This window comes from Nomascus leucogenys, chromosome 6 (assembly GCF_006542625.1).
Source record: "Nomascus leucogenys isolate Asia chromosome 6, Asia_NLE_v1, whole genome shotgun sequence".
NCBI classification, from domain to species: Eukaryota; Metazoa; Chordata; class Mammalia; order Primates; family Hylobatidae; genus Nomascus; species Nomascus leucogenys.
This window is the reverse complement of record NC_044386.1, coordinates 98,367,751-98,393,486: the sequence shown is the minus strand read 5'-3', so window position 1 is coordinate 98,393,486 and position 25,736 is coordinate 98,367,751. Positions and strand designations below refer to the sequence as shown.

Sequence of the window (25,736 nt, the reverse complement as noted above, 5' to 3'; positions counted from 1 at the left end):
GTTTTTGTAAGGCATCAACACAAGCACATTGTTCTTTGAAATTTAAAGAAAAAATTTATTGAAGATCTGAAAAACAATTCCTAAAAGATTGACTTTTCCAGAAAACTAGCTACACAATGCATTGCGTCTATCATGTTAAAACGTGCATTAGACACAAATACAAAAACCATGAAATAAGCCACCATTCTTCAACAATTTGAGCCAAGATAAAATGCCTAAGTAACAACATGGATGACTTGCAAAGGATGGGCTCTTTACTTTAAGCACCATAAAAAAAAAAAAAAGGAGCACAAATGGATGAGTGTGTTCAGTTATATACACTGAATTGAACCTTTGGCACTAGGAATCAGAGCATTTTGTCATATAGCATTAACACGTATTATAAAAGTGCGTAGTGTCAAAGGAATAGAACCACCAGCATTCAAAAGCAGCTTTGTCAACTAGGCAATAAAACACTCTACAGCATATCCCTCTGTTGTCCATCATTGAAAACACTGGCAGCAACTTTGAAATGAAAAAAAAAAAAAAAAAAGAAAGAAAAGAAAAAAGGAGCTATTACCCCTTTTATTTTCTCTGTTTAAAATCAAACAGAAAACAAACATCAACTGTTATACACTAACATCTTCAAAGCACATTGTTTGTACAAGAGATAGACTAAGAACAAAAATGTGTTTACGGAGATCCAAACATATGTGAGTGAGAGTGCCTCTCACACAGCTTTCCGATGGTACTCAGGAGGAGCCACTTCATAATCGCTGGCACTAAACAAAGTTGCAGAATTCTTTGCCAGGTACCTAAAAATAAAATATTCATTACAAAAATTTTTAAAGGTCATTATCTTGATCCAAATCTCTTCCTATATATTATATACCTAAGCCACAGAAAACACTTTCCTAAAATATGTTAACCAAGACATTCTCTCACAGTAAAACCATACATAATGACAATTCACGTAAATAGGTAAGGTTATACAATGAACAACACTATGCATATACAAAGGAATGAACTCTGGAGTTACTCCCCTATTTATAAACAGCAAAGAACAGTTATGTCTTCAGAATACCAACTTGGGAGCTTGAACTATCTTTAAGAGACAGTTATTATCCTATTACATGACAGCATTACCCTAAAAGAACATCTAGACATTTTCTTTAGAAAAAAATTGTATCAGCCGGGAGTGGTGGCTCACGCCTGTAATCCCAGCACTTTGGGACGCCAAGGCAGGCCGATCACCTGAGGTTGGGGTTCAAGACCAGCCTGACCAATGTGGAGAAACCCGTCTCTACTAAAGACACAAAATTAGCTGGACGTGGTAGCGCATGCCTGTAATCCCAGATACTCGGGAGGCTGAGGCAGGAGAATTGCTTGAACCTGGAGGCAGAGGTTGTGGTGAGCTGAGATCACACCACTGTACTCCAGCATGGACAAGCACGAAACTCCATCTCAAAAAAAAAAAAAAGAAAGAAAAGAAAAAAGAAAAAAAATCCTATCAGACCTAGCACTGTAATCATAGCACTTTGGGGGGCAGCGGAAGAAAAATTTGAGGCCAGGAGTTCAAGACCAGCCTGGCCAACATGGCAAAACCCCATCTCTACTAAAAACACAAACATCAGTCAGGCATGGTGGTGTACACCTGTAATCCCAGCTACTTGGGAGGCTGAGGCACAAGAATCGCTTGAACCCAGGAGGAGGAGGTTGTAGTGAGCCGTGATCGCATCACTGCACTCCAGTCTGGGCAACAGAGCAAGACTCCATGTCTAAATGAATAAACTTTTTTTTTTTTTAAATCATTATATAAAAGGGAACGTGAAATGTCAAGTAGTAAAGCACATTCCATAAAGAAAACTGTGGTCCAAAGAAGGTATTTATCATTAGTAAAGCAAAGACGATAAATTTTGCCTAGATTCTCAAGTCCACGTTGCAGTTTTAAGTTTACTGTAAAATGATTGTAATGAGAAAATTCATATACAGAAATATACAAAGTAGAAACTGAAAACTCCCACCCTTCCCCCCAACACCATGCCCAAGAAATAACCCAGTATTAACTAAGATCCACATTGGAAAGCCAGATCTTATGCAAAGATTAAAATAATGCTTCCCTACAAGTAACAATTACACCATATTCCTCTACTACAACTTGGCTGTTTTTCAATTGAAAACATGGACATCTTTATCAGTATGTTTAGAGTGACCTCATCCTTTTAATAAGTGCTTGTTTCAAATTCTTCACTATTATAAAAATGCCCTCCAAAAACTTATAGAAACCAGGATTGCCCTTTTCTCCATTTCTTCAAACATTTAAACCTTAGCCAATCTGACAAGTGCTACTTTACTGACAGTTTATACTTTTATCATTATTTTTGACATATTTTTAATGGTCCTTTGTGCTGACATTGCTGTAAATTTCCTGTCCTACTTTTCACTGGTTTGTTCATTTCTTACCGAAGAACTCTGTATTAAAGGTACCAGCCATTTATCATAAATGGAACACTACAGAACTATGAAAATATTACATTTGTCCTTTCATTATCTTAACAATTTAATTTTAAACCAGACTCATCTAGAATTTTGGTACATGACAAGTGTGGCTTTGTTTTCTTCCAAACTGTCAGCTGTCTTACCACCAATCTACCAGACTCCACTGCTTTCCCCTACTGCACCAATATACCATCTATATACCATCTATCATTTCTGAGACTCCCATGTATTTGCACTTATTTGTATTGCTCCATTACCATCTATCTATGCCTGTACCAATACAAAGTTTAATGTTTTAGCATCTATACTGCCAATCATTACACACTGAATTTTCAAATTCATGTTTCTAATTTCAAGCACAGACTTACTTTAGGAAATCGTGAAGATAATTGAGTAATAAAGCAAGGCTCTTCTCATCCAGAGGTGTATAGGCCAACATTGCTCCAATTCGTACTGTTTAAACAAGAGAATTTATCCAAAGTTACATCGAAAGCAGGGGCACTACAACCATGTATTTTAATTATGCGAGCAAACACCACCAATTTATTTAAAATACATGATTTTAGGCCGGGCGTGGTGGCTCACGCCTGTAATCCCAGCACTTTGGGAGGCCAAGGTAGGCGATCACTTGAGGTCAGGAATTCAAGACCACGCTGGCCAAAGTGGTGAAACCCCATCTCTACTGAAAATACAAAAATTGCCACAGGTATGGTGGCGCACACCTGTAATCCCAGCTACTTGGGAGGCTGAGGCAGAACTGCTTGAACCCAGAAAGCGGAGGTTGCAGTGAGCCAAGATCGCACCACTGCACTACAGCCTGGGCAACACAGTGAGACTCTGTCTCAAAAAAAAATTATAAAATAAAATACACGATTTTTAAAACTCTTGCTCCTAAAGAGATTTTGCTATTTATTAACATTCTAGATAAAAGTTCAAATTAAAATGGAGTCATGTTTTGGAAAGTTAATTACTTTACTTCATTTAGAGAAGACCTCCCAAAAAGTAAAATCCATTATTTTCTACATGACATATTACCAAATAATCTCAGGAGATGTGGCGCTCCATACACCTGGGACATGGGTGCATCGGGATGATCTGCAAGAATTTCGGCATACTGTGGTCTCTCAAATTTGTAGAGTAGCTGGGTGCCCAACATTACGTTGAAGTATTCTTTTATCCCTGCCACAACTTCATTAACCGCATACTCCCTGATAAATGAACAAAAACATTCCAAAACTGGTCAATGAAAATAACTGAGATAGAGAATAATTCAACCAATTTAAAGAATTAAAAGCTGAGCTAATAATAATGAACCATAGCTGAGATTTTTTTAAAGGGCATATGAAAGCAGGGTTTGACAAACTAAAGCAATTAAGATGATTCTTACATTTTCAGATGGTTAAATTTTAAATGGTTATGCAAATACCTACATGATAGCTTAAATTTTACCTAAAATATTTACTATCTGGCCCTTTAAGAAAAAGTCAGCCAGCCAACTCCTGTGCCAAAGCAGTGAAATTCTATTTTGCTAGTTTCTGGTGGTATTAATGTTTCGGAGTCAGTACAAGTTTCAGATGACTTATTCAGAAACTTTTTTAAATGTCTTTGAGTCTATCTGAAAAATGTATATTCTTACTTATTATCTGTGTTTCCACGAGATTTCTTGTAATTTGCATAATCCTCAAGAATGGAATCCACATTCTTCTTGGCAGGAAGATAAAAGAGCTATGAAGACAAAAACATGCTTAAATATAAGCACTCTCTTTTTTAAAGAAAAATCATACCAGGCAAGTTTTTATACAAAGATCAGGTAACAGTATTTCAAATTAGGAAAGATACTATTCAGCACTTAAAACATGGATAATGTAGCTGAGAAACTAAAAATGTAGTTACAGACAGTTCCCAACTTACAATGGTTTAACTTAATTTTCCAACTCTGCTGGGTGTTATGGAGCATCTATACATTTAAACAGCCAAATGAGACTCTACTAGACAGAACAGCACAGCTTTTAAAAATGTCAATCTGCTAGACACACATAACAGACATGAATGTGCCTTTGTGGTACTACCAAGTCATCATTTACTGTTATGCATGTTATTTGCTAGATCTAGTCTAAAGCATTAACATAATTATCTTTTCATCCTCTCATCAGCATTGTCAAACACAAACTATTATTCCATTAAATGCAGAAACAGAAGCACAAAAAGGCTATGAAACTTGTCCAAACTCACAAATAATAAGTGATACAGCCATGCTTGAATCTTCGCAGTTTAGCTGTAATTGCATAATCCTCCAAAGGATTCAAATCAGAATTCAAACTATATCCACATACTGTATATGACTGATAGGTCTCTTAAGTCTCATAATCCTCAAACAGTCCCTAATCATCTCCCCCAACTATCCCTAACCCTACCTATGCCATTTGTTTAAATAGCTTCATTTGTCCTATAAAATTCTCAAGTATAGAGTTCAATGATTGACAAACATGTCACTCCATTAAACATCCTATTTCCTGCAAACTAATGATAGATCCAGGCGCTTAGTAAGATTCAGGTTCTTTTCAGGGTCATGAATACCTTGCAGGTGGTGGTGTGTGCTTTCTATGGCCTACCATTAGCAATGACAGTAAGACACATGCTTCTTCGCCTTTATGAATTTTCAGAACGAGTTCCTGCCCTAGCAATCTCCAAAAATGAGTTATTTCCACCTTTATCATTACAATCTCATAAAATTTATATGTCAACTTTTATTCTTCTAAGTTACTCTTTCTGGTAGTAGTTCTAAAGTGTTCAGCCTCTAAATTAAAATATTTTATCAGTCATACCTTAATAATTCAAGTCAATATAACACTTTCCTTTAAAAACTTTTTTTGCTAGCAAGAATGTATCATATAGCTTAATAATCTGGGTAGCTTTTTAAGTTACCTGTTTTTGCCTGGTAATTAAGTCCCAGTCATCAACAAGCCATGGTTTTAGCTCTTCGGGAATCTTTACTTTAACTTCAACTCTGTTCATGAATGTTTCCTCCTAAATAGAAACAGGAAGAGTATTAAAAACCTAACCTTTCTTGCTAAATACCAAACATGGAGGGGAGCTGACCTTTAGAGGCACTAGGGATAAATCTTAAAGTAGCCAAGCATACAGCTGTACTGTCATTTTTTAAAATCATTAATGAAAAAGACCATACGAAGTAGCTGTTGGGAGAAAAGAATCTGACCTAACCTATAGTCTATTTAGTGCATTTTCTTGTAAAGGTAAAAATTCTTCAGTAAGGTTCCTCTTGTTCAGGAAATGAAACACCCTGACTTGATACATTTTAACTTAATATTTTCTTATTTACCACTGATATCAAAACTATTTCAAACACAACCATCTTAAAGGTACATCTTTAACTCATAAAAATAAATATCTAACACCAAAGAAATAGTCTTGTAGGTGAACATGAAGCTTAAACAACAAATGATCAATTGGGTAGGTAAATCTGGAGCTACAGGTGAAATAAAGATGTACAGAAATTTATCCTTTACCCCCAAAAGAGAAAATTTTTAATTTCAGGAATTAACCATGTAAGCAAATCTTGTAGAGAATCAAAGCTCCCATGGTTATGTCATGTAACCGAGACTAAAAATCCTAACATGCTATTCATAAACTCAAGAAAAACTCACATTTTCAACAGTAGGATCTACCCGAGCCCTTTTCTTCCGAGGAGGCTGAGGGGTCTCACTGGTACTGCCACCATCTCCATTTCCAGGTGCTGTAAATGTTGGCGGGGAGGGGTCTCATTTAGCTAATTTAACAAACTCTATAAGGAAAACAGTCTCGACACATTATCCCTTTTCATTATTTCTCCATTACACAGCTGTTACCTCAATCTAAGTTAAAGAATCATATTGCTACCAAAAATACAACTTTCCCTGAAGAGCTCTACCAAACATTCAGTATAAACATTTAGTATCACCATCTTCCACTTATTTATAAATGTTATCTTCTCAGTGGGAGACATTAAGACTAAAGCAGATGAAAATAAATGCTCACAAGTTTCTCCTTGGTAAAAAGAGGTCTCTACCACCATGTACCTATTTTATAACACTGCTGTGAGACTCCTATTTGAGATAATCAATAAACATAAGCTTACTCCAAAATTTCATAGCTTTCAAAATAAAAATGTCAGTGTCATAGACGTAACATAAATTAACGTTAAGAAAGTTAGTATTCTTACTTTTCTGTTTGTTCTTTTTTGTTTTCCTAAAAGGAGAAAAAAAAAGAAAAATAATTATTTCCAGTAAAACTGCCTTTGTTTCAACTCCCTTTATCAGGGTTAAGTTCACAGAGAAATACTAACTTGGATAAAAGATCAGGTGGTAAATATGTGTCCTACTCAGACACAAGGATTTTTATTGATAGTTGGTTAAATTCCCATCTCTCTCCACATAATAGAAAAAAATAAACCAAGCCAGGCGCAGTGGCATATGCCTGTAATCCCAGCATTTTGGGAGGTAAAGGGGGGTGGATCTCTAGAGCTCAAAATTCGAGACCAGCCTGGGCAACATGGCAAATCCTGTTCTCTATAAAAAATACAAAAATTAACTGGGCATACTGACAAACGCCTATAGTCCCAGCTACTTGGGAAGCTGAGGTGAGAGGATTGCTTGAGCCCAGGAGACCAAGGCTGCAGTGAGCCTCGACTGCACCACTGCACTCCAGTCTTGGTGACAGAGTGAGACCCTGTCTCAAAGACAAAAAAAAAAACAGAAAAGCAAACCAAGAACACAGTAGTAAACAACTTCGTTCTTCCAGGGTTATATTAATATATGTTATAGTATATACCACATTATTAGGCCCACCAAAAAAAAAAGTGTCAAAGGTTAAAATTTTTTTTCCAATTATTTTTGTTCCCCAAAATATTTTTAGATTTGCGTATTTTTTGTTGTTGTTTTAAGTCTCCTCATCTTGATTGTCATCTCTAACAGCAACTTACCTCATGTCTACTTATATACTGCCAAATGGTAAATTGCTAATTTTGCTTTATTTATTTATTTATTTTGAGACGGAGTCTTGCTCTGTCTGTTGGGTGATCTCGGCTCACTGCAACCTCCTCCTCCCGGGTTCAAGCAATTCTCCTGCCTCAGCCTTCCAAGTAGCTGGGACTATAGGCACCCACCACCACTCCCAGCTAGTTTTTGTATTTTAATAGAGACGGGATTTCACCATGTTGGCCAGACTGGTCTCGAACTCCTCACCTCAAGTGATTCACATACCTCGGCCTTCCAAAATGCTGCTATTACAGGCGTGTGCCACCATGCCTGGCCTAATTTTGCTTTTTTACATTATTATTTCTAGACCACAAGGGAAACAGTTTATAAAGCCCATGATTATGGATTACTTTCGACGGAAAGATACTATAACACCTGGATTTTTTACTTTTCTGTAGCTTTAAATAATCCTTATAAATGTTATTAATTAAATATATTCCTTTAATTTAGGTCTTAAGGTTTGACGATTCAAATTAACTTATGTTGGATATAAACACAAAAATCTGGCCAATCTGAAGTATAGGTTTTCTCTTGTCTGTTAGTTTTGTAAAAATCTGTTGGACTGTATTTCTTGGTCAAAGTCAACCATGAACTTTACTTGCACGTGTCAATATGTGGAGACCAAGAGAAACCAAGAGTCCTCACAGTCAATCCTTTACCCACTCAACTCTGTAATATAAAACTAAAATACTGACAGGTGATCTCAACTCTGAAGTAAAAGATCTATAAAACACAGATGGGTTCAGCATCCCAAAGCCAAAATGCTCCAAAAATCCCAATTTTTTGAGCCAACATGACATTCAAACGAAATGCTCATTAAAAGAATTTGGGATTTGGGATTTGGGATGTTCAACAGGTAAGTATAACGCAAACATTTCAAAATCCAAAAAATGTCTGGAATCTGAAACGCTTCTGGTCCCAAACACTTCAGATAAGGGATATTCAACCCATACACTTCAGTAAGTCCCAGTAGTAAGAGCCTGACATTCATGCTTCAAACATCTAGACTCAGGATCCTTCAAAAGACTCAGAAGCCAGTTTGAAGAGGCTTCTACTGTCCAAGAATGGGAAATTTAAATTTTAAAGCTTTACTTCATATATTTACTCAGCCATTATTTTTGTAGTTGAGACTGCACAATGCTGTATTCAAATGCAAATAACTTATGGGCATACTACCACTTGGATTTCTATATAATAACTTAGCAGTGACACAGAATTAGTTATAAACTATTACTTTTGATAAAAATCTCTTTTCTATATAAATAGAAAATTACTGCCTTTTAAGATGTAATTACTATTAAATCCTAATGAAATACTACACTACAGTTTTCCAAAGAACCAGATCATGAAAACATGTTACCACTTATTAAAACTATGAACAATCCTCAAATAGTAACACACTTAATCCTTGCCAAACCATTTATCTCCTCACCAAAAAGAGTTTAAAAAAAAAAAGCTTCAAACATCTCCAATGCATTAAATACTAAATACCTTCATTAGTAACACCTTACTTTTTTTAAGAGGCTAGAGTGCAGTGGTGCAATCACAGATAACTGCAGCCTAGAACTCCTGGCCTCAAGCAATCTCTCCCGCCTTAGCCTCCCAAAGCACTGGGTATAACACCTTACTTTTAAGTAGAAAAGTCAGATCAGTAAGTCTGGTAGGAAATAAAATGACCTCTTAATAAAAGTTATAATCTTTGTTTTTATTATTACAAATACTTAAGAATACTTATTAAGTTACCACTCTTGTCATCCACTTGCAGGTACATCAACTTTTTTTTTTTTTCTTTTTAAAAGACAGGATCTCAGTCGCCAAGACTAAAGTGCAGCCTTGACCGCCTGGGCTCAAGTGATCCTCCCACATCGGCCTCCTGAATAGGTGGGACTACAAACATGTGCCACCACCCCCCGAGCTAATTTTTTTATTTTTCTGTAGAACCAGAGGCTCCCGATGTTGCCCAAGTTGGTCTCAAACTCCTGGGCTCAAACCATCCTCCTGCCTCAGCCTCCCAAAGTAGGGGGATTACAGGTTGAGCCACCGCACCATCCTACATCCTACATAAACTTTAAACATACAAAATGTATGCATGCACATGACTTTCTCACTCTAGGTTTCTTATCAGATGTTCTAACATCTAGAGTTAACAAGAAGTAATGGTTTTGTGCCGGGAGCAGTGGCTCACGCCTGTAATCCCAGCACTCTGGGAGGCCAAGGCAGGTGGATCACCTGAGGTCAAGAGGTCAGCCTGACCAACATGGTGAAACCCTATCTCTACTAAAAATACAAAAATCACCCAGGCGTGGTGGCGCATGCCTGTAATCCCAGCTACTTGGGAGGCTGAGGCAGGAAAATCACTTGAACCCAGGAGGCAGAGGTTGCAGTGAGCACAGATCACACCACTGCACTCCAGTCTGGGCAACAAGAGGGAAACTCTGTCTCAAAAAAAAGCAATAGTTTTCTTGGGGGTGGGGACGGGGAGGGCAGTTATTTGAAACCTTAACTTCTCACATATTCTTACCATGAGTTTCACCAAAGTGGGGGTTAATTCGTATGTATTTTTAGCACTTGCTTTTTAGGTTTGAGAAGGCTTGCCAAAAGTTATCTCAAAACTTATAACCACTAATACTATCTTTGTGAGATAAAACATCACACACACATATATTTATACACACAAGTTAAAGGGAGGGGGAACGTGCTGAGGAAGGAATATGTATTTTAAACTACTTTAACGATCTGATACCTGAGGAATGGGATTCTTACTGGTTCCAACAATGTTCCAAAGTTTCCATTTCAACACAGTCTAACACACAATGAATATAAAATATTATCTTCACATATAGTATGCAAAATCAAAACAAAGAGCTTCTTACACTTCAACGTTTTTCTGTTGCAGACCAGATGTCTTCTTTCCTGGGGCAGCCCCTCTCATCTTCCCCTCTGCATACTGCTCCCTTCAAAAATAATTTCAGTAATGTCAACATAAAATGAGCATTTATGTGAAAAAAAATTATGTCATCCTGATTCCATTAGGAATTTATATTCAAATTCTGGCACCAAGTTTTTAACAAGTTGGACAGAGATATTTCCAAAAAAAAAAAAAAAAAACACTCAAGAAACAGCAAAAGGCTCAATAAAAATCAATGTAATAAAAAGTGACTGTAATAGACTGTTCTCATAGCATTGAAAATTCCATTTGTTTTGGAATTCACTAATCCCAGTGTTTTATTTGTTCCCATTACCATTTTAATTTTTTTTTTTTTTTTTTTTTTTTTTTTTTTGAGACAGAGTTTCTCTGTGTTGCCCAGGCTACAGTGCAGTGGCGCGATCTCCGCTCACTGCAAGCTCTGCCTCTGGGGTTCACGCCATTCTCCTGTCTCAGCCTCCGGAGTAGCTGGGACTACAGGCACCCGCCACCGCGCCCGGCTAATTTTTTGAATTTTTAGTAGAGACAGGGTTTCACCATGTTAGCCAGGATGGTCTCGATCTCCTGACCTCGTGATCCACCCGCCTTGGCCTCCCAAAATGCTGGGATTACAGGCGTGAGCCACTGCGCCCAGCCATCATTTTAATTTTTTTAAATACACATTCGACTTTGAAATTACCCTATAGATCATACAGTCTTTCAGGGTCCCTTTTCCTGTGCTTTCAGAGATGAAAAACAGAATAGGAAATGCCTCGTTTGCTTTCTTGTCTCCCCCACCAAATTTGTCTTCCAGAGCCCCAAAAATACGGAAGATTTTTATCAGTGAGTTCATACCTATAGCAATTTCCAACAACATTCTGCTGTTTTCTACCTGGGTCTAAGATAAGCTCAAGTAATGGCAGGTATGCTACTTCCTTTACCTAGATATGGCTTGATCACTTGAAGTCAAAGCTGTAACAGCAGCTGAGAGAGGTACCAGGAATCATTTTATACGCAGGGCAGCCAACATGATCTCCATTGTTCATTCCATGTCCAAAATTAATCTACAGGCATTTCTCCTTAATATTCAGTTCACAAAACAAACTTACTGATTGGCTTTTTGAAGTTCTCGCTGTTTCTGCAAATTGGTGTCCACGTATTTGAGTACTCTGCTCTCCGGAACCCACTCATCCCAACTGAAAAAGAGGAAAGTTAAAATTTAACTCAAAAATACTCTGTTCTCCAACTAATTTTCTGAGATCCAAGAGGCAAGACTGGATTTCTCTTAAGTAAAATTTGATGAACTGGCACTACAGACATATTCTCAACTAAAATGAAAATCTAATGGAAGTCTGTTCTGTAAAAAGGAAAACTTTTTATTTTCAAAAAGCAGCATTCCAAATCTAAGCTGCCAGAGTCCAAAAGCAGATAATTCAAATCATTTTTAGAAATGGCTTAAGAGTTTGGCACTTAATGTAAGATTCACTAAGTGATTAGTCTTACATTATCTTAAAGACTTTTATTGTCAAAAATAAAGCATAGGAGTCAAAAACTGTTATTTTTAAAAATTAAAACCAGCTGTGTGTAATGACAAAGTTCCATATAGCTCTTTGTGTTTTCATTTCATTATCTATGAAATGAGGATAACAACAGTACTTATCTCAAATAACTGTTATGAGAATACACGTAAAACACCTGAGAATCCCTGACACAAAACAACACTAAAGGTATGTCAGAAACATATAAGGAAGTCTACAATACTCAAACACCAACTAGATTGACTTAGTTAAGTTTGTAAAGTATTAAAATGATTTGACACCATTCTTCACCTTCATTCAGTCACAAATGAACACACACTAACTTTCAAGGCTGATCAGAAAGCTGGCTTTCTAAATATCAGAAGGCAGAACCAACTCTCTTAAAAATGTTAAGGCATTCTGGCACTTCAAAGAGCTTGTTCAAAACACAATTTCTGATTATGTGTTTTTTCCCCAAAAATGGCAAACAAAAACAATGTTATTTCTTAGGGAATGCTAACTTTTTTTGAGCAGCAAATCTTTTCTCCTGCTGATGGAGCTCCTTTAGTGACACAATTAGGTGTACTCTCAAGGCACCCAATTACAAAAAAAAATTAAGACTTTCTTTTGTTTAATGATTTCCCACCTCTGACCTCTTATATAATACAGCCAAAAGGAAATTAATAAAAAGCAATCCTGAACATGATTTCCTAGAGAAAATTTCAAAACATGCATTTACCTAGAGGTCAGGAGGGGGTGGTGTACTGAGGGAGCTCCTTCAGGAACAGGAAAAAGGGCTACAATATCCTCATGTGTCTTCAAAGATTTTTCAGAGCGCCTGGGCCTCACAGCACTTCTGATACAGACAGCATAGTACAAAGTAATCTCAGTGACCAGGTGCAGAATTTAGCTTCAGCTTTATTAAGATTCATTTACAAATGGAGTATTTAAGTGTCTGTGTCAACAAATTCCAATGAAGTTTGAAAATTTAGAAATCTCAATCATTTATTATGTTTTTGAAAAAAGATTAACTGAAGTTTAAGAAAATTCCAATTTAGGGATTAAGGTTTTGTTGTGCGAATTTTAAAAAGTACCCTGCACAAGCCATTTTCAAAATGAGATTATTTTTGAGATATTTATGTGTGTGTGTGTGTATATATATATATATAATTTTTTTTTTGAGACAGAGTTGCGCTCTTGTTGCCCAGGCTGGAGTGCAATGGCGTGATCTTGGCTCACCACAACCTCTGCCTCCTGGGTTCTAGCGATTCTCCTGCCCCAGCCTCCTGAGTAACTGGGATTACAGGCATGCGCCACCACGCCCAGCTAATTTTGTATTTTTAGTACAGACGGGGTTTCTCCATGTTGGTCAGGCTTGTCTCGAACTCCTAGCCTCAGGTGATCCGCCCACCTCAGCTTCCCAAAGTGCTGGGACTACAGGTGCGTGCCACTACACCCAGCTAATTTTTAGTAGAGATGGAGTTTCACCACGTTGGCCAGGCTGGTTTTGAACTCCTGACCTCGTGATCCACCTGCCTAGGCCTCCCAAAGTGCTGGGATTACAGGCATGAGCCATCGCGCCTGGCAAGAATTTCAGGTTGTTTTTTTTTTTTTGAGACGGAGTCTTGCTCTGTCGCCCAGGCTGGAGTGCAGTGGCACGATCTCGGCTCACTGCAACCTCTGCCACCCAGGTTCATGCGGTTCTCCTGCTTCAGCCTACCAAGTAGCTGGGATTACAGGCATGAGCCACCACACCTGGCTAATTTTTGTATTTTTACTAGAGACGGGATTTCATCATGTTGGCCCAGCTGGTCTAGAACTCCTGACCTTGTGATCCGCCCACCTCAGCCTCCCAAAGTGCTGGGATTACAGGTGTGAGCCACCGCGCCTGGCCCAGAATTTTGTAGTTTTCTAACGGTAATGTGACTAATTCCCAGAGTCACAATGATCCATGGGCATTACTTACATAGACTAAATACACAACACACTAGGTATCTGAGTAACTCCTCCCCCTTTCAAAATGAATTTAAAGGTTTCTTTAAAGACTTTCCAAAGCTAAGATCATTCTTTCAATATTGCATACATTTATCTACATGCCAAGTCAACCAAAGACATTTCTGATATATTAATATTCCTCAATACATCTACGAAGATAGTAACAGATCTCTAATATTTGATGCTATTTTTTCTTAACTTTCCCCAACAGTAATTAATATGTGTCAAATTAGTTGAGAACAAAAAAATCTACACAAACCGGCCGGGCGCGGTGGCTCACGCTTGTAATCCCAGCACTTTGGGAGGCCGAGGTGGGCGGATCACGAGGTCAGGAGATCGAGACCACGGTGAAACCCCGTCTCTACTAAAAATACAAAAAATTAGCCGGGCGTGGTGGTGGGCGCCTGTAGTCCCAGCTACTCGGAGAGGCTGAGGCAGGAGAATGGCATGAACCCGGGAGGCGGAGCTTGCAGTGAGCCGAGATTGCGCCACTGCACTCCAGCCTGGGCGACAGAGCTAGACTCCGTCTCAAAAAAAAAAAAAAAAAAATCTACACAAACCTATCATTTCTTTGAGTTACTGGACTACAATACACCAAAGAGGAAAATGTCCATTATTTTTCGAAGCAATAAAATCAGAAAATACAAGCATTTGGTATTTTCACATTTGTGACAAGCTACAAATGCCACTTAAAATCCAGTTTTTGCACTGTACACATCTATGTGTGCAATTTTATACAGGGTTATCTATTATATGTGAAAAAGAACTAAGCACAAAAGCTGTATTCACAGTTACTAAGGAGAAATTCTAAATTAATTTTTTAAGGTTTTTAAAAATATCTCCTTTATTCTATTCCCTTTTCGTAGTTTCCCTTAGTTTTTTATGTGTTCAATCGCTTTTTTTTTTTTTTTTCCCTGAGTCTCGCTCTGTCGCCTAGGCTAGAATACAGTGGTGCAATCTCAGCTCACTGCAACCTTCGCCTCCCGGGTTCAAGCGATTCTCCTGCCTCAGCCTCCCGAGCAGCTGGGACTACAGGCGTGTGCCACCACACCTGGCTAATTTTTTTATTTTTAGTAGACATGGGGTTTCCCCATGTTGGCCAGGCTGGACTCGAACTCCTGACCTCAAATGATCCAACCGTTTTGGCCTCCCAAAGTGCTGAGATTACAGGGGTGAGCCACCACACCCAGCCTCAAACACTTTTTTAAAATTTTTATTTGCTTAATTATAAGAGGGGTGTCTAGCTATGTTGCCTAGGCTGGCCTCAAACTCCTGGGCTCAACCTCAGCCTCCCAAAAAGCTAAAACTATAGGCACCACCATACTGGCTCTAAAACAATTCCTTTAAAATGCAGGAGGTGGAGAAGAGTAAGCCTAAACCATAAATTTGCTTTGTGTTTTTCTTTGATATCCTACATGGTCTTTCCCACTCATAGTATGCATAAAATTAAGATGCTATCTTTCCTGTAGAGAAATGAAATTCTCCTAACACTCTCAACTTTATCTGGATATTGTCAGAGTATCAACACATAAGTCTAATAAAGATTGAAATGCAGTTTTAGCAAGGCATTGTTTAGTAATAAAAAGTTATGAGATACACTAGGAGTCACTATTTTCCTGTTTCCTAGATATTAGAATCCATTTAGTACTAAAAGCACAGTTTACTTCTACCAAGACAGTTTTCTCCATTATTTTCCCAATTTCTCAATATTTAAAATACAAGTCCATGAGGTTAGAGTTATCTATCATTATTAGAAATACATGTTGTTGTTTGTTTTTAAAGGAGTCCAGGTCTTGTTCTGTCACTCAGGCTAGAGTGCAGTGGCACATCATAGCTCACTGTAGCCCCAAACTCCTGGGCTCAAGTAATCCTCCTGCCTCAGACTTCCAAGTAGCTGAGGCTACAGGTGCACACCACCACACCTCACTGATTAGAAATACTTTAATTATCATTAACTGGGGAAAAAAACCCACAAGTTGTCAGGATGCTCTTCTATGCATTTCAGATTTCTACCTTTCCACATTTATATTAACGGAAGTGAAAGGTCTGATAAATTCTCAGCTGAAAACATCTGATATGTGAAAACAACTTCCTAACAAACAAATAAAATTAACTGGATTGGTCACCTGGATAGAGTACTAGATGAAACAAGACCAAAGTCACAGGGCCAGTGAACTTCATAGGAAAAATAAACTCCTTCCACAGTAACAGAATACTCATCAAATCAGATGGCACTGCTCCCATGGTAAACCAGGTAAAAGAGCCTGAGTCAGGTGACACAAAGCCTTAAGTTACTAGAGGACAATTCTGCAAGAACAATACTAAATAGCAATGGCAGTGCTATCTTTGAAAGACAAAGCATCATTAATAAAATGTAAAACCTCCCATAGTAAAAATTACAAATCTTTTAATTACAATCACCAAATAGGAGACTTGGGTAAATTTTTAGACAGGGTTATTTGTGAGGCCCAAGGAGAAAAGTCCCATCACTGAAAAACAGCTCCACTGGATGGACATTCTAGAATGTGTTCAATCTATACCCACTGTCCATTCCTGGAACAAGATCAATAACATCGGTGCCTTACATCCACACACACACACAAAAAGGCCGGACAGTGGCTCACACCTGTAATCCCAGCACTTTGGGAGGCTGAGGCGGGCGGATCACCTGAGGTCAAGAGTTCAAGACAGCCTGGGCAATGTGGTGAAACTCCGTCTCTACTAAAAATACAAAAAATTAGCTGGGCATGGTGGTGGGTGCCTGTAATCCCAGCTACTCAGGAGGCTGAGGCAGGAGAATCACTTGAACCCCCGAGGAGGAGGTTGCAGTGAGCCGAGCTCACACCATTGCACTCCAGCCTGGGCAACAAAAGCGAAACTCCATTTCTCAAAAGAAAAAAAAAAAGTCTTAACTCTTAGGGGTGAGAAATTAAGACTTTAAGACTCCATAATTGAATTTGTTTCTGTGTTAAATCATACTAAAAAGTGAGTCACATGAAGTCATTTTCTGTCAACACTAAATAATGTTTCCAAAGTTCAGAAAATGGATTGGTAAATTCTGTCTTTATTTCCCAATCAAGCAACCTTTATCCTTTCCCCTTTTCTAGACAGAAAACCCAACTAGTTTTTAGCACAGCTGCTTGAAATAACATATACAGTCAACATGTTTGTGGTAAGGCCAAAAAATTCAGGCCATCCTAAAAATGTACCAAACCAGGGAAAAAAAAAAAAACAGAAAAATGTGATTGCCACATTCAACCAGAATAATTGACTGACTATATGACCATTAGATATTACACTAGAACATAATAAATACTCCCAAGAACCAAGTATATTTAAATTAAAATGGCTCAGTACCCTAATTTCTAATAGTTTTGTCATACTACAAATGATTCACCTTTGCTTCAATATGTACTATATTACATTAAAACTGCAGAAGAATTGAAAAGCATATGCTTGTTAAGCCAGTCAGTGACACAAGCTATCTTATTATAAATAAAATTGTAAGATCTAATACTCACTTTTTATTCCAACCACTGTAATGTATAAAGTATTTCACTTGTTTGTCCTTTATGGCAACCTTTACACACTGAAATTAAAAAAAAATAATAATAATTCACTTAGAAATTTTCTAAAGAGACACTACCTTTTCAAATCATCCTTCAAAGGCACTCTACAAAAGCTTTATGGTGGCCTAAACAAAATGACTAAGAACACTAAGCTTGTAGAATACTCAAGTTACAAAACTGCAGATTAGTCACAAAAGGTCCAACAAAGCTGAGAACCACAAGCATAACAGGTCACCTTAAATCTTTAATCAATGGATTACAAAAGCTATCCAAAGACAGCTAATGAAAGCTATGCTTGTGTTTTCTCAGTCTAATTAGCCAGGAGCCATATTTATTTCAAAAGCAAATTCCTCTTTATAAAGCAAAGTCTTTATATTATAAAAGAACCTAATTAGCTTATGAAAAGCAGTAAACGGACCTGTTTCCGAAAAATTAGTTTAAACAACTTGTAAAGCAATGAATTCAAAATATTTCACTTTTCTTAAAAGCAGCCAGACAAAAGGAATTACTAGAGGCAAGTCATTAACTATGACAAGTGATGACTATCTGGTTTTGGATTTAAAAGTCTTTAAAAGAAAACCAAAATAACCACAACAGTTTAATTTGTTTCAATCGCTTCAATTCAAAAATTGTTCACCAGGGCGTCAGCTGCCAGGAGAAAAATCAGCCAGTTTAGTAGAGTTTGCCAAAAGTTGATACAACAATAACAACATTCAGGGATAAAAATGATTAACAGGACATAATTTTTGTTTTTTTTTTGGTAGAGACAGTCTTGCTATCTTGCCCAGACTGATCTCAAACTCCTGACCTCAAGCGATCCTCCTGCCTTGGCTCCCCAAAGCCCTGGGATTACAGGCACCCGGCCATGAGTCGTAATTTAGCACTTATAAACATTATATCATTAAGATGTATGTACATATACATATACTTAGAAATTCCTGACCATCTCCATACATCCAAATTCAGCCATTTTAGGATTTCTTTTTTAAGAGACAGTCTCCCAAGGTGCGATGGCTCACACCTCTAAGCCCAACACTTTGGGAGGCAGAGGCAGGTGGATCACAAGGTCAGGAGTTCAAGACCAGCCTGGTCAACATGGTGAAACCTGTCTCTACTAAAACTATAAAAATTAGCTGGGCCTGGTGGCTGGCGCCTGTAATCCCAGCTACTTGGGAGGCTGAGGCAGGAGAATTGCTTCAACCCGGGAAGGGGAGGTCACAGTGAGCTGAGATTGCACCACTGCACTCCAGCCTGGGCGACAGAGCAATACTGTCTCGGGCGGTGGGAGGTGGGGGGGGGGATAAAAATAGAGAGACAGTCTCGCTTGGTGCTTGGTTGCCCAGACTGGCCTTGAACTCCTGGGCTCAAGCAATCCTCTAGCCTCAGCCTTCTGAGTAGCTGAAACTACATGCATGTGCCACCGCGTTTGGCTCTTTAGAACTTTAAAAATACACTTCTGTGTATTTAGAACACAGAAAAAAAAAGTAGTGAAAATGGCTAATATTTAGTCAGAATTGTCTGACACTTTAAGGCTTTTTTCAGACACATATAGCATAAAATTATTCACCAAGAATTTATGCAGAAATTGCATAAATTAAACATACTGTTTTGTATTTTACGGGTTCATTTTTAGAGCTACAACTGTTTAAGGTATAGTCAAGTCTTAAATATTTGTACTAAAAAAGTTATCAGAAACAAAATACTAAAACTTTTTTTGACTTTGGAATGCCTTCTCCTGCTTACCTTCAGCTAAACGTAAAATCAGTTTTTATAACTTGAGCGCACCCTGATACAAAGGGAGCCTCCCAGAATACAAACTTTGCCAAACAACCAAAAGTTAAATGTACTTATTTTTAATATTAGCTTTTACCTTTAACCTAACATAATTAGCTCAATGCTTACTCAGCACATATTTACTTTTAAAAGTAACTTCGGCAATGTCTTCTCACCAAGTCATTAACTACAAAATGCTCTTTGTTCCCACAACCCATCTTCCCCTTCTAAGATTCCCCTCAAATGCTACTTCCAGATCAGTAAGAAAAGCGGGAGAGTAGCAATGTTTTAATTCATTTGAGCCACTAAGCAAAACAGTAAGAATCTCAGAAAGATTAAGAAATTTATTAACTATGAACCTAAAAAAGGCAACTCTCTTACTGAGGCAACGACAAAATACTGTACTTGTATATTATATGGTCAGATCTAACCAGTAGTTTTGGCCAACTTCTCAAAAGAAAACAAGTTTCATACCTTTGCTTCATAAAGAAGAGGCCCATGAAAGCACAGCACTCGCTCACCTGTAAAGGGAGAAAAAGTACTGGATTAATTGTAATTTCTTCTCATACATAAGAAGAGTCACATCTTAGAGAGTCATCACACTTTTATTAGGGTATTCCTAGCCAAATTAGGAAAAATGAGGACGGCTATACAGAGCACCACTTTGGCTCAAACTTCAACCATACCCTACAACAAAAACACGTTGGTATCCGATGGTAAAAACAAAAACAATTTATTAGCAGGTCAATCTACTTAAATAATCAAATCATCTGTCACCTGTTAAGCACATAAGCGGACTCTCCTGCAAAGCTGTCAAGGTTGGTTGGTTGGTTTTAACTATATATCTGAAAATACAGTTTTTTAAATGCTTTCCTCATCTGTTTTTCTAAGTTGAGGACCTTTACTCTCCACTTGTATCTCTGCTTCCAACCCTTTTACTCAGTGAAATATCCTACAAATTAAAATACCAACATGCATCAGAGATTGGCTGGATTAAGGGGTCTCACTATGTTCATTCCTCAAATGTGGAATGATGTTCTAGATGCTAAGCTGCTTCAATGAACAAAGAAATGAGACAATAAAGCCTAACCTTTGGAACTTAACAGTCTATGTTGAGCCTACTTCAAGACTAAACAAAATGTCAGGACCTGGAAGTCTTGGAAGCAATTCTAGGCAGTACCTCAGATTACATTTGACTGTAGCTTGAAAGATTTTGCACACATTATTTTCAGTCCACTTGATTTCAACAGACCCATGGACAACTGAAATATCCAAGAATGTCAGCTCTTTTTTAGCTCTAAAATTAAAAGAGCAGGAGGGGCGACGTGGCTCACGCCTGTAATCCCACCACTTAGGGAGGCCGAGGTGGCTCACGCCTGTAATCCCACCACTTAGGGAGGCCGAGGTGGCTGGATCACCTGAGGTCAGGAGTTTGAGACCAGCCTGGCCAACAGGCGAAACCCTGTCTCTTCTAAAAATACAAAAATCAGCCAGGCATGGTGGTGTGTGCCTGTAATCCCAGCTATTCGGGAGACTGAGGCACGAGAATCGCTTGAACCCGGGAGGTGGAGGTTGCACTGAACTAAGATCGCGCCACCGCACTCCAGCCTGGGTGAGGAGACGCCCTCTCAAAAAAAAAAAAAAAAAAAAAAATCAGCCGGGCATGGTGGTGCGCACCTATAGTCCCAGCTACTCAGGAGGCTGAGACATGAGAATCGCTTGAACCCAGGAGCTGGAGGTCGCAGTGAGCAGCGATCACACCACTGCACTCCAGCCCGGATAGGAGAGCAACACTCCACCTCAAAAAAAAAAATTAAAATTTAAAATATTTTTTAAAACTACGTATTTTCAAGCCTCACCAGAGACCCATATTATGAGATTCTCCCAGAGCACGACCTATTAACTTTATTTTTAAATCAGTTCTATAATTCTTGTAAGTGGTTCACTCTATAAAGAATCACTGCTAGAGACTGCTGGACCTATGCATAGCATTTCTGAATTAAAGACGGAGATTGGAAGACAGGGAAATCAAAGACTTCTCCAAAGTCCCAGGAACAAGAACTAAAATGGGTAAACTATACTGCTAATAAACAGCGCCAAAGATCAGATCAGATCTGTGTTTCCTAATTTCACTCTCCTGGTACATTTTAAAGGCACTCTGAAAATGGTCTACCATTTTTTTCCCCTTGGCTGCTGCTGCCGGAAAAAAGTGCACTGAAACCGAGGCCCTGTGACCTCCATTCTAGCTACGAGGCCCTAGTATTCTGTTAAAAAAATATACAGCTAGCTGAGGAGTATGACCCAGGACAGCAAATGCTCCGTCTCAAAATCAAAACAAAACAAAAAAGAATTTCCAATGGAAAACCAAGTCCAGTGCAAAGCAATCACTATGCCTTAAGAATTGCTTATACAACATATATCGCACGCCATTATCAAATAAAAAAAAAACTTTTTTACAAGTTCACGAGTTTTTTTTTTTTAAACAAGTTTACAAGGATCATTAAAAACTCTATTTCTCGGCCAGGCGCGGTGGCTCGCACCTGTAATCCCAGAACTTTGCGACACCGAACTAGGCGGATCAGGAGGTCAGCAGATCGAGACCATCCTGGCCAACATGGTGAAACCCCGTCTCTACTAAAAATACAAAAATCAGCTGGACGTGGTGGCGCCTGCCTATAATCCCAGCTACTCAGGAGGCTGAGGCAGGAGAATCGCTTGAACCCAGGAGGCGGAGACTGCAGTGACCCGAGATCGCACCACTGGACTCCAGCCTGGGAGACAGAGCAAGGCTGTCTCAAAAAGAAAAAAACAAAACAAACAAAAAAAACACTACTTCTCGCCACTCTTTTTTCTACCATTAAACTCTGCAGTGTTTCAAGACGATTCTGTTAGCACTCATCAAATAGTCCTTTTCCCTTGCAAGATATTCTCCGATCATCTTATAATAAACTCTTTTTTTTTTTTTGAAATGGAGTCTCACTGTGTGGCCCAGGCTGGAGTGCGATGGCACGATCTCGGCCTACTGCAACTCCCGACTCCCGGGTTCAAGCGATTTCCTGTCTCAGCTGCCCCAGTAGCTGGGATTACAGGAGCCTAACACCACCCCCTGCTAATTTTTGTATTTTTAGTAGAGACTGGGTTTCACCAGGCTGGCCAGGCTGGTCTCGAACTCCTGACCTCAGGTGATCCACCGCCCCCACCCACCTCGGCCTCCCAAAGTGCTGGGATTAGAGGCGTGAGCCACCGCGCCCCGCCCACTAAAATCATTTTTAGAAGGTGGTTATACAATTCCATTTTAAACACAAATAGAAAACACACCTGGAAAGTAATGTTAAGTACAGACTGTCTTACACAGCTTTCAAAACCTTACCTGGGGATACCTTGGTTCCTACTCTTCTCCAATTACACCACTTAAAACAGCACAAGGAATTCTCCTCTGCTGCTATTCATCTCTTAACTAGCAACCCTCTAGAACTAAAGCGCTTCCTCCAGAACAGCCATCCTTAGGTTGTTCCCACAGCAGCGATTAACTTTTTGTGTCTGGACAGTCTGATAAAGCCTACGAGCCGAATTTCATAAATACATAAAACACGCACTAGTACGAAGGAAACCAACTGTACTGAAACAAAACACTTTAAATGTCACGTTCTATGACCTTACAGGACAAACAAGACTTGGCTGCTAATCCAATAACTACCCTAATTTTGAAGAAATGAGAATGATTGCGATAACTGAAAACATCTTCCATAACTCTAATGTTGAGATATGAAAATATACTGAAAATGCTAATGTGGTGGTTTTTTTCGGGGTTTAGGGGGAGCAATTACACTGTTAATTGAAATACTAAACTTGGGTAGATAGAAAAAAAAAATCTTCCTCATTCAATTTCACGCACCCTCTGAATTAATGCACTGACTCTAGATTAAGAATATCTGCTCTAAAATGTCTAGTAAAATAATGAATCCATAGGAGGTAGAGTCAACAGCTTCTCAAGGTGGGAGACGGGTATTAAAAGTCACACGGCCGAGAGCGACGCCTCACGCCCGTAACCCGCGCCCCCCCACTTTGGGAGGCCGAGGCGGGTGGATCGCTTAAGCCCAGGAGTTCGAGACCAGTCTGGGCAACATGAAACCCCGTCTCTACCAAAAATAAAAAAAGAAAAAAAAAAACCCTAAAAAACAAAACAGAACAAAACAAAACTTAGCCGGGCGTGATGGCGCGCGTCTGTGATCCCAGCTACTTGGGAGGCTCGCTTTAGCCCGGGGGGGCAGAGGTGAGCCGAGATAGCGTCACTGCACTACAGCCTGGGTGACAGAGACATCGTCTCAAAAATAGAAACAAAAAAAGTCACTCATTAACAAAATACCCCTAAAACCTCCTTAAATATCCCATAAACTTAAAATACGCAGTACTACGGTTTGAGGTTTACGGCTCTAAAAGGAATTCTAATGCAAGTCTAAAATTCCCTAGAACAAAAATCGTACGCATGTAGACATCGTATTTACGGTAACTAGCCTAAATTTCCATAGCAATGAAAAGGAATGTTAAAGTGTTCCTCCTTTTCAACAGGATTTTACTTCCTTTTTAGCTATTAGACCTCCACCTTATTATACGTTAATTGAAGGGTTGTGAAAATTTAAAGAGTTGCCTTCCACTGGGAGTCAGTCTAACCTTACCCAAAACTCACGTCAATAGAAAACAATAAAAATAAACTCAACTTTCAAGTCATTCTTAAACACTGCAACTAATCAAACAATTACTGCATTTAAAAAATGACGTCGAGGCAATGGGACTTACAAACGCAAACGGCTTTAACACTACATTCAGATCATTTTTATTTACTTTTAACGAGCAACTGCAAAGCGAGAGCGCACTCACATTACCATAGGATCTTGGCACTGCGCCTAAGAATAGCAGAGTGATGCCTCCAGGCAACACAAAGCGGAGGAAAACGCTCATCCCACTGATCCTTTTTTTTTTTTTTCTGTCCCCACCCACCACTGAGGTAAGCGGAGGGCCCCGGCAACCTTGCGGTCGTCGTGGAAGGGGGCGCTGCATCTGCCCGTAAGCTGTGCCTGCATATGGGACCGAGACGCCGGCGGCCATGATCGCGCCGCCATCTTGCAACGGCCATTTTACAACGCACTTCTCCCGCCCCGTGGCGCCAAACCCACCCCCATCCGCAGCTCAGAGTTTCCACCGAACGCAACCTCCTCGGGGCTCCAGGAAGCACCGAACTGCCCGTCGTGGCTGCCCAAGCGGCCGGGCGCGCCACAGGACCGCCCGAAACAGCCGCCGCCCCTGCCCCCACCGCCGCCGCCACATCACTTCCCCTAACCGCCGCCATGGCGCTCCCGTCGCCTCCCTACAATAGGCTGCTCTCTCCGCGCCCTCTTCCTCAGAACAATAACAAACACTTGACGAGGGTGTGCCACGCGCCAAACGCTCTCTCTCCCACTCTAACGCCTGCGTGGCACTCTCGCTTCACAAAGCGCTTTCTCACAATGACGCATCGGAATTGCCATCCGCAATGCGCTTTCTCCCCACAAAGCACTGTCCGCCGCCTTCTCAGGGCGCAGCCCGCGCCGCCCCCGGCCCTCAAGCCTCAACCACCTCGAGCCCGCCTCCATCTCCTGCGCTGTTAGGTGCCTTTTTCCCAAAGGCGCACACTCACCCTCCTGGAATTTAGGCTTCGGGTCCTGCTTCGGCGCCATTTATAAGTGATTCGCCGCCTCCTCCTTCTCCCACCACCCCCGACTACCGCCCCCTACTCTCTACCCCACCCAACTCCGCGTCAGACGCGCCGTCAGGCACTGCCAGCTCTACATCCTGGGCCGGATTTGCCAGCGCCCGCAGACCTCACAGCACCGCGACCCGCGCAGCCGCTGCTCCAGCCAACGACAGCCCGCCGCGCACGCGCCCCTGCGCCCGCGCCGCCCCAGGGCACCCCGGGACTGGTAGTTCGGAGTCGGTGGAGGCGCCCCCCCCCCCCCGGGTGGGGGAGGGGCCGGCTACCCCACCGCACCCCACCCTACCCTACCCGGCTTCTCTCTCCATCCCCCCCAGCTGCTGCGGGTTGGTAAAGCGGGGATTTGATTTCGTGGGAGGTTAAGGCAGAGCTGGCGATGGAGGACAGTGGGGATGGTGAGCCACCAGTGATAATAGAATGGGAAAGGCCCAGTTGCGACCTCCCTTGGGCAAATAAGCCCCTGTTGATGTTGAAGTAGCCGGAGAGAATAGGGCTGACTCGGAAACATACATTCAATAGCATTCCGCTGGTTTTTGCATAGAAAGGCTTTAGGATCAGCAATCTGGCCACAAGAGGGTGGGAAGTGGGGTCCGCTTCTGGAAGCTTCGTTGTTTAGCAACGGAGCCTATTTGGTGGGATTGATAGCCATTTGTTTTCTCATAAGACACCCAGGTCTACCTCCTCTTCTCCAGCCCAGCCTTGCGGAAGTGAGGAAGA

At 40.1% G+C, this 25,736-nt stretch overlaps 1 protein-coding gene across 1 annotated transcript; it reads right to left on the bottom strand.

The window, feature by feature from the left end:
- Window positions 1-31: 31 nt before the first annotated feature.
- On the bottom strand, window positions 32-25,226 carry MORF4L1 (mortality factor 4 like 1). Its single transcript, XM_004088329.3, has 12 exons — window positions 24,945-25,226; window positions 19,745-19,791; window positions 17,450-17,517; window positions 11,526-11,612; window positions 10,385-10,465; window positions 6,698-6,723; window positions 6,144-6,232; window positions 5,404-5,505; window positions 4,115-4,203; window positions 3,514-3,686; window positions 2,847-2,931; window positions 32-794 (listed from the first exon to the last, which is right to left on the bottom strand). Exons 1-12 carry the CDS (start codon window positions 24,982-24,984, stop codon window positions 710-712), a joined length of 972 nt encoding a protein of 323 aa, XP_004088377.1. The 5' UTR covers window positions 24,985-25,226; the 3' UTR covers window positions 32-709.
- Between the last annotated feature and the right edge of the window lie 510 nt (window positions 25,227-25,736).

Coding starts and splice junctions, on each gene's coding strand:
- MORF4L1 (XM_004088329.3), bottom strand. CDS start 24,984: ATGGCGCCGAAGCAGGACCCGAAGCCTAAATTCCAGGAGG. Junction 17,518..19,744: donor CTCTTCTTTATGAAGCAAAG/GTATGAAACTTG, acceptor TTTTAATTTCAG/TGTGTAAAGGTTGCCATAAA. Junction 3,687..4,114: donor CGTGGAAACACAGATAATAA/GTAAGAATATAC, acceptor TTCATTTATCAG/GGAGTATGCGGTTAATGAAG.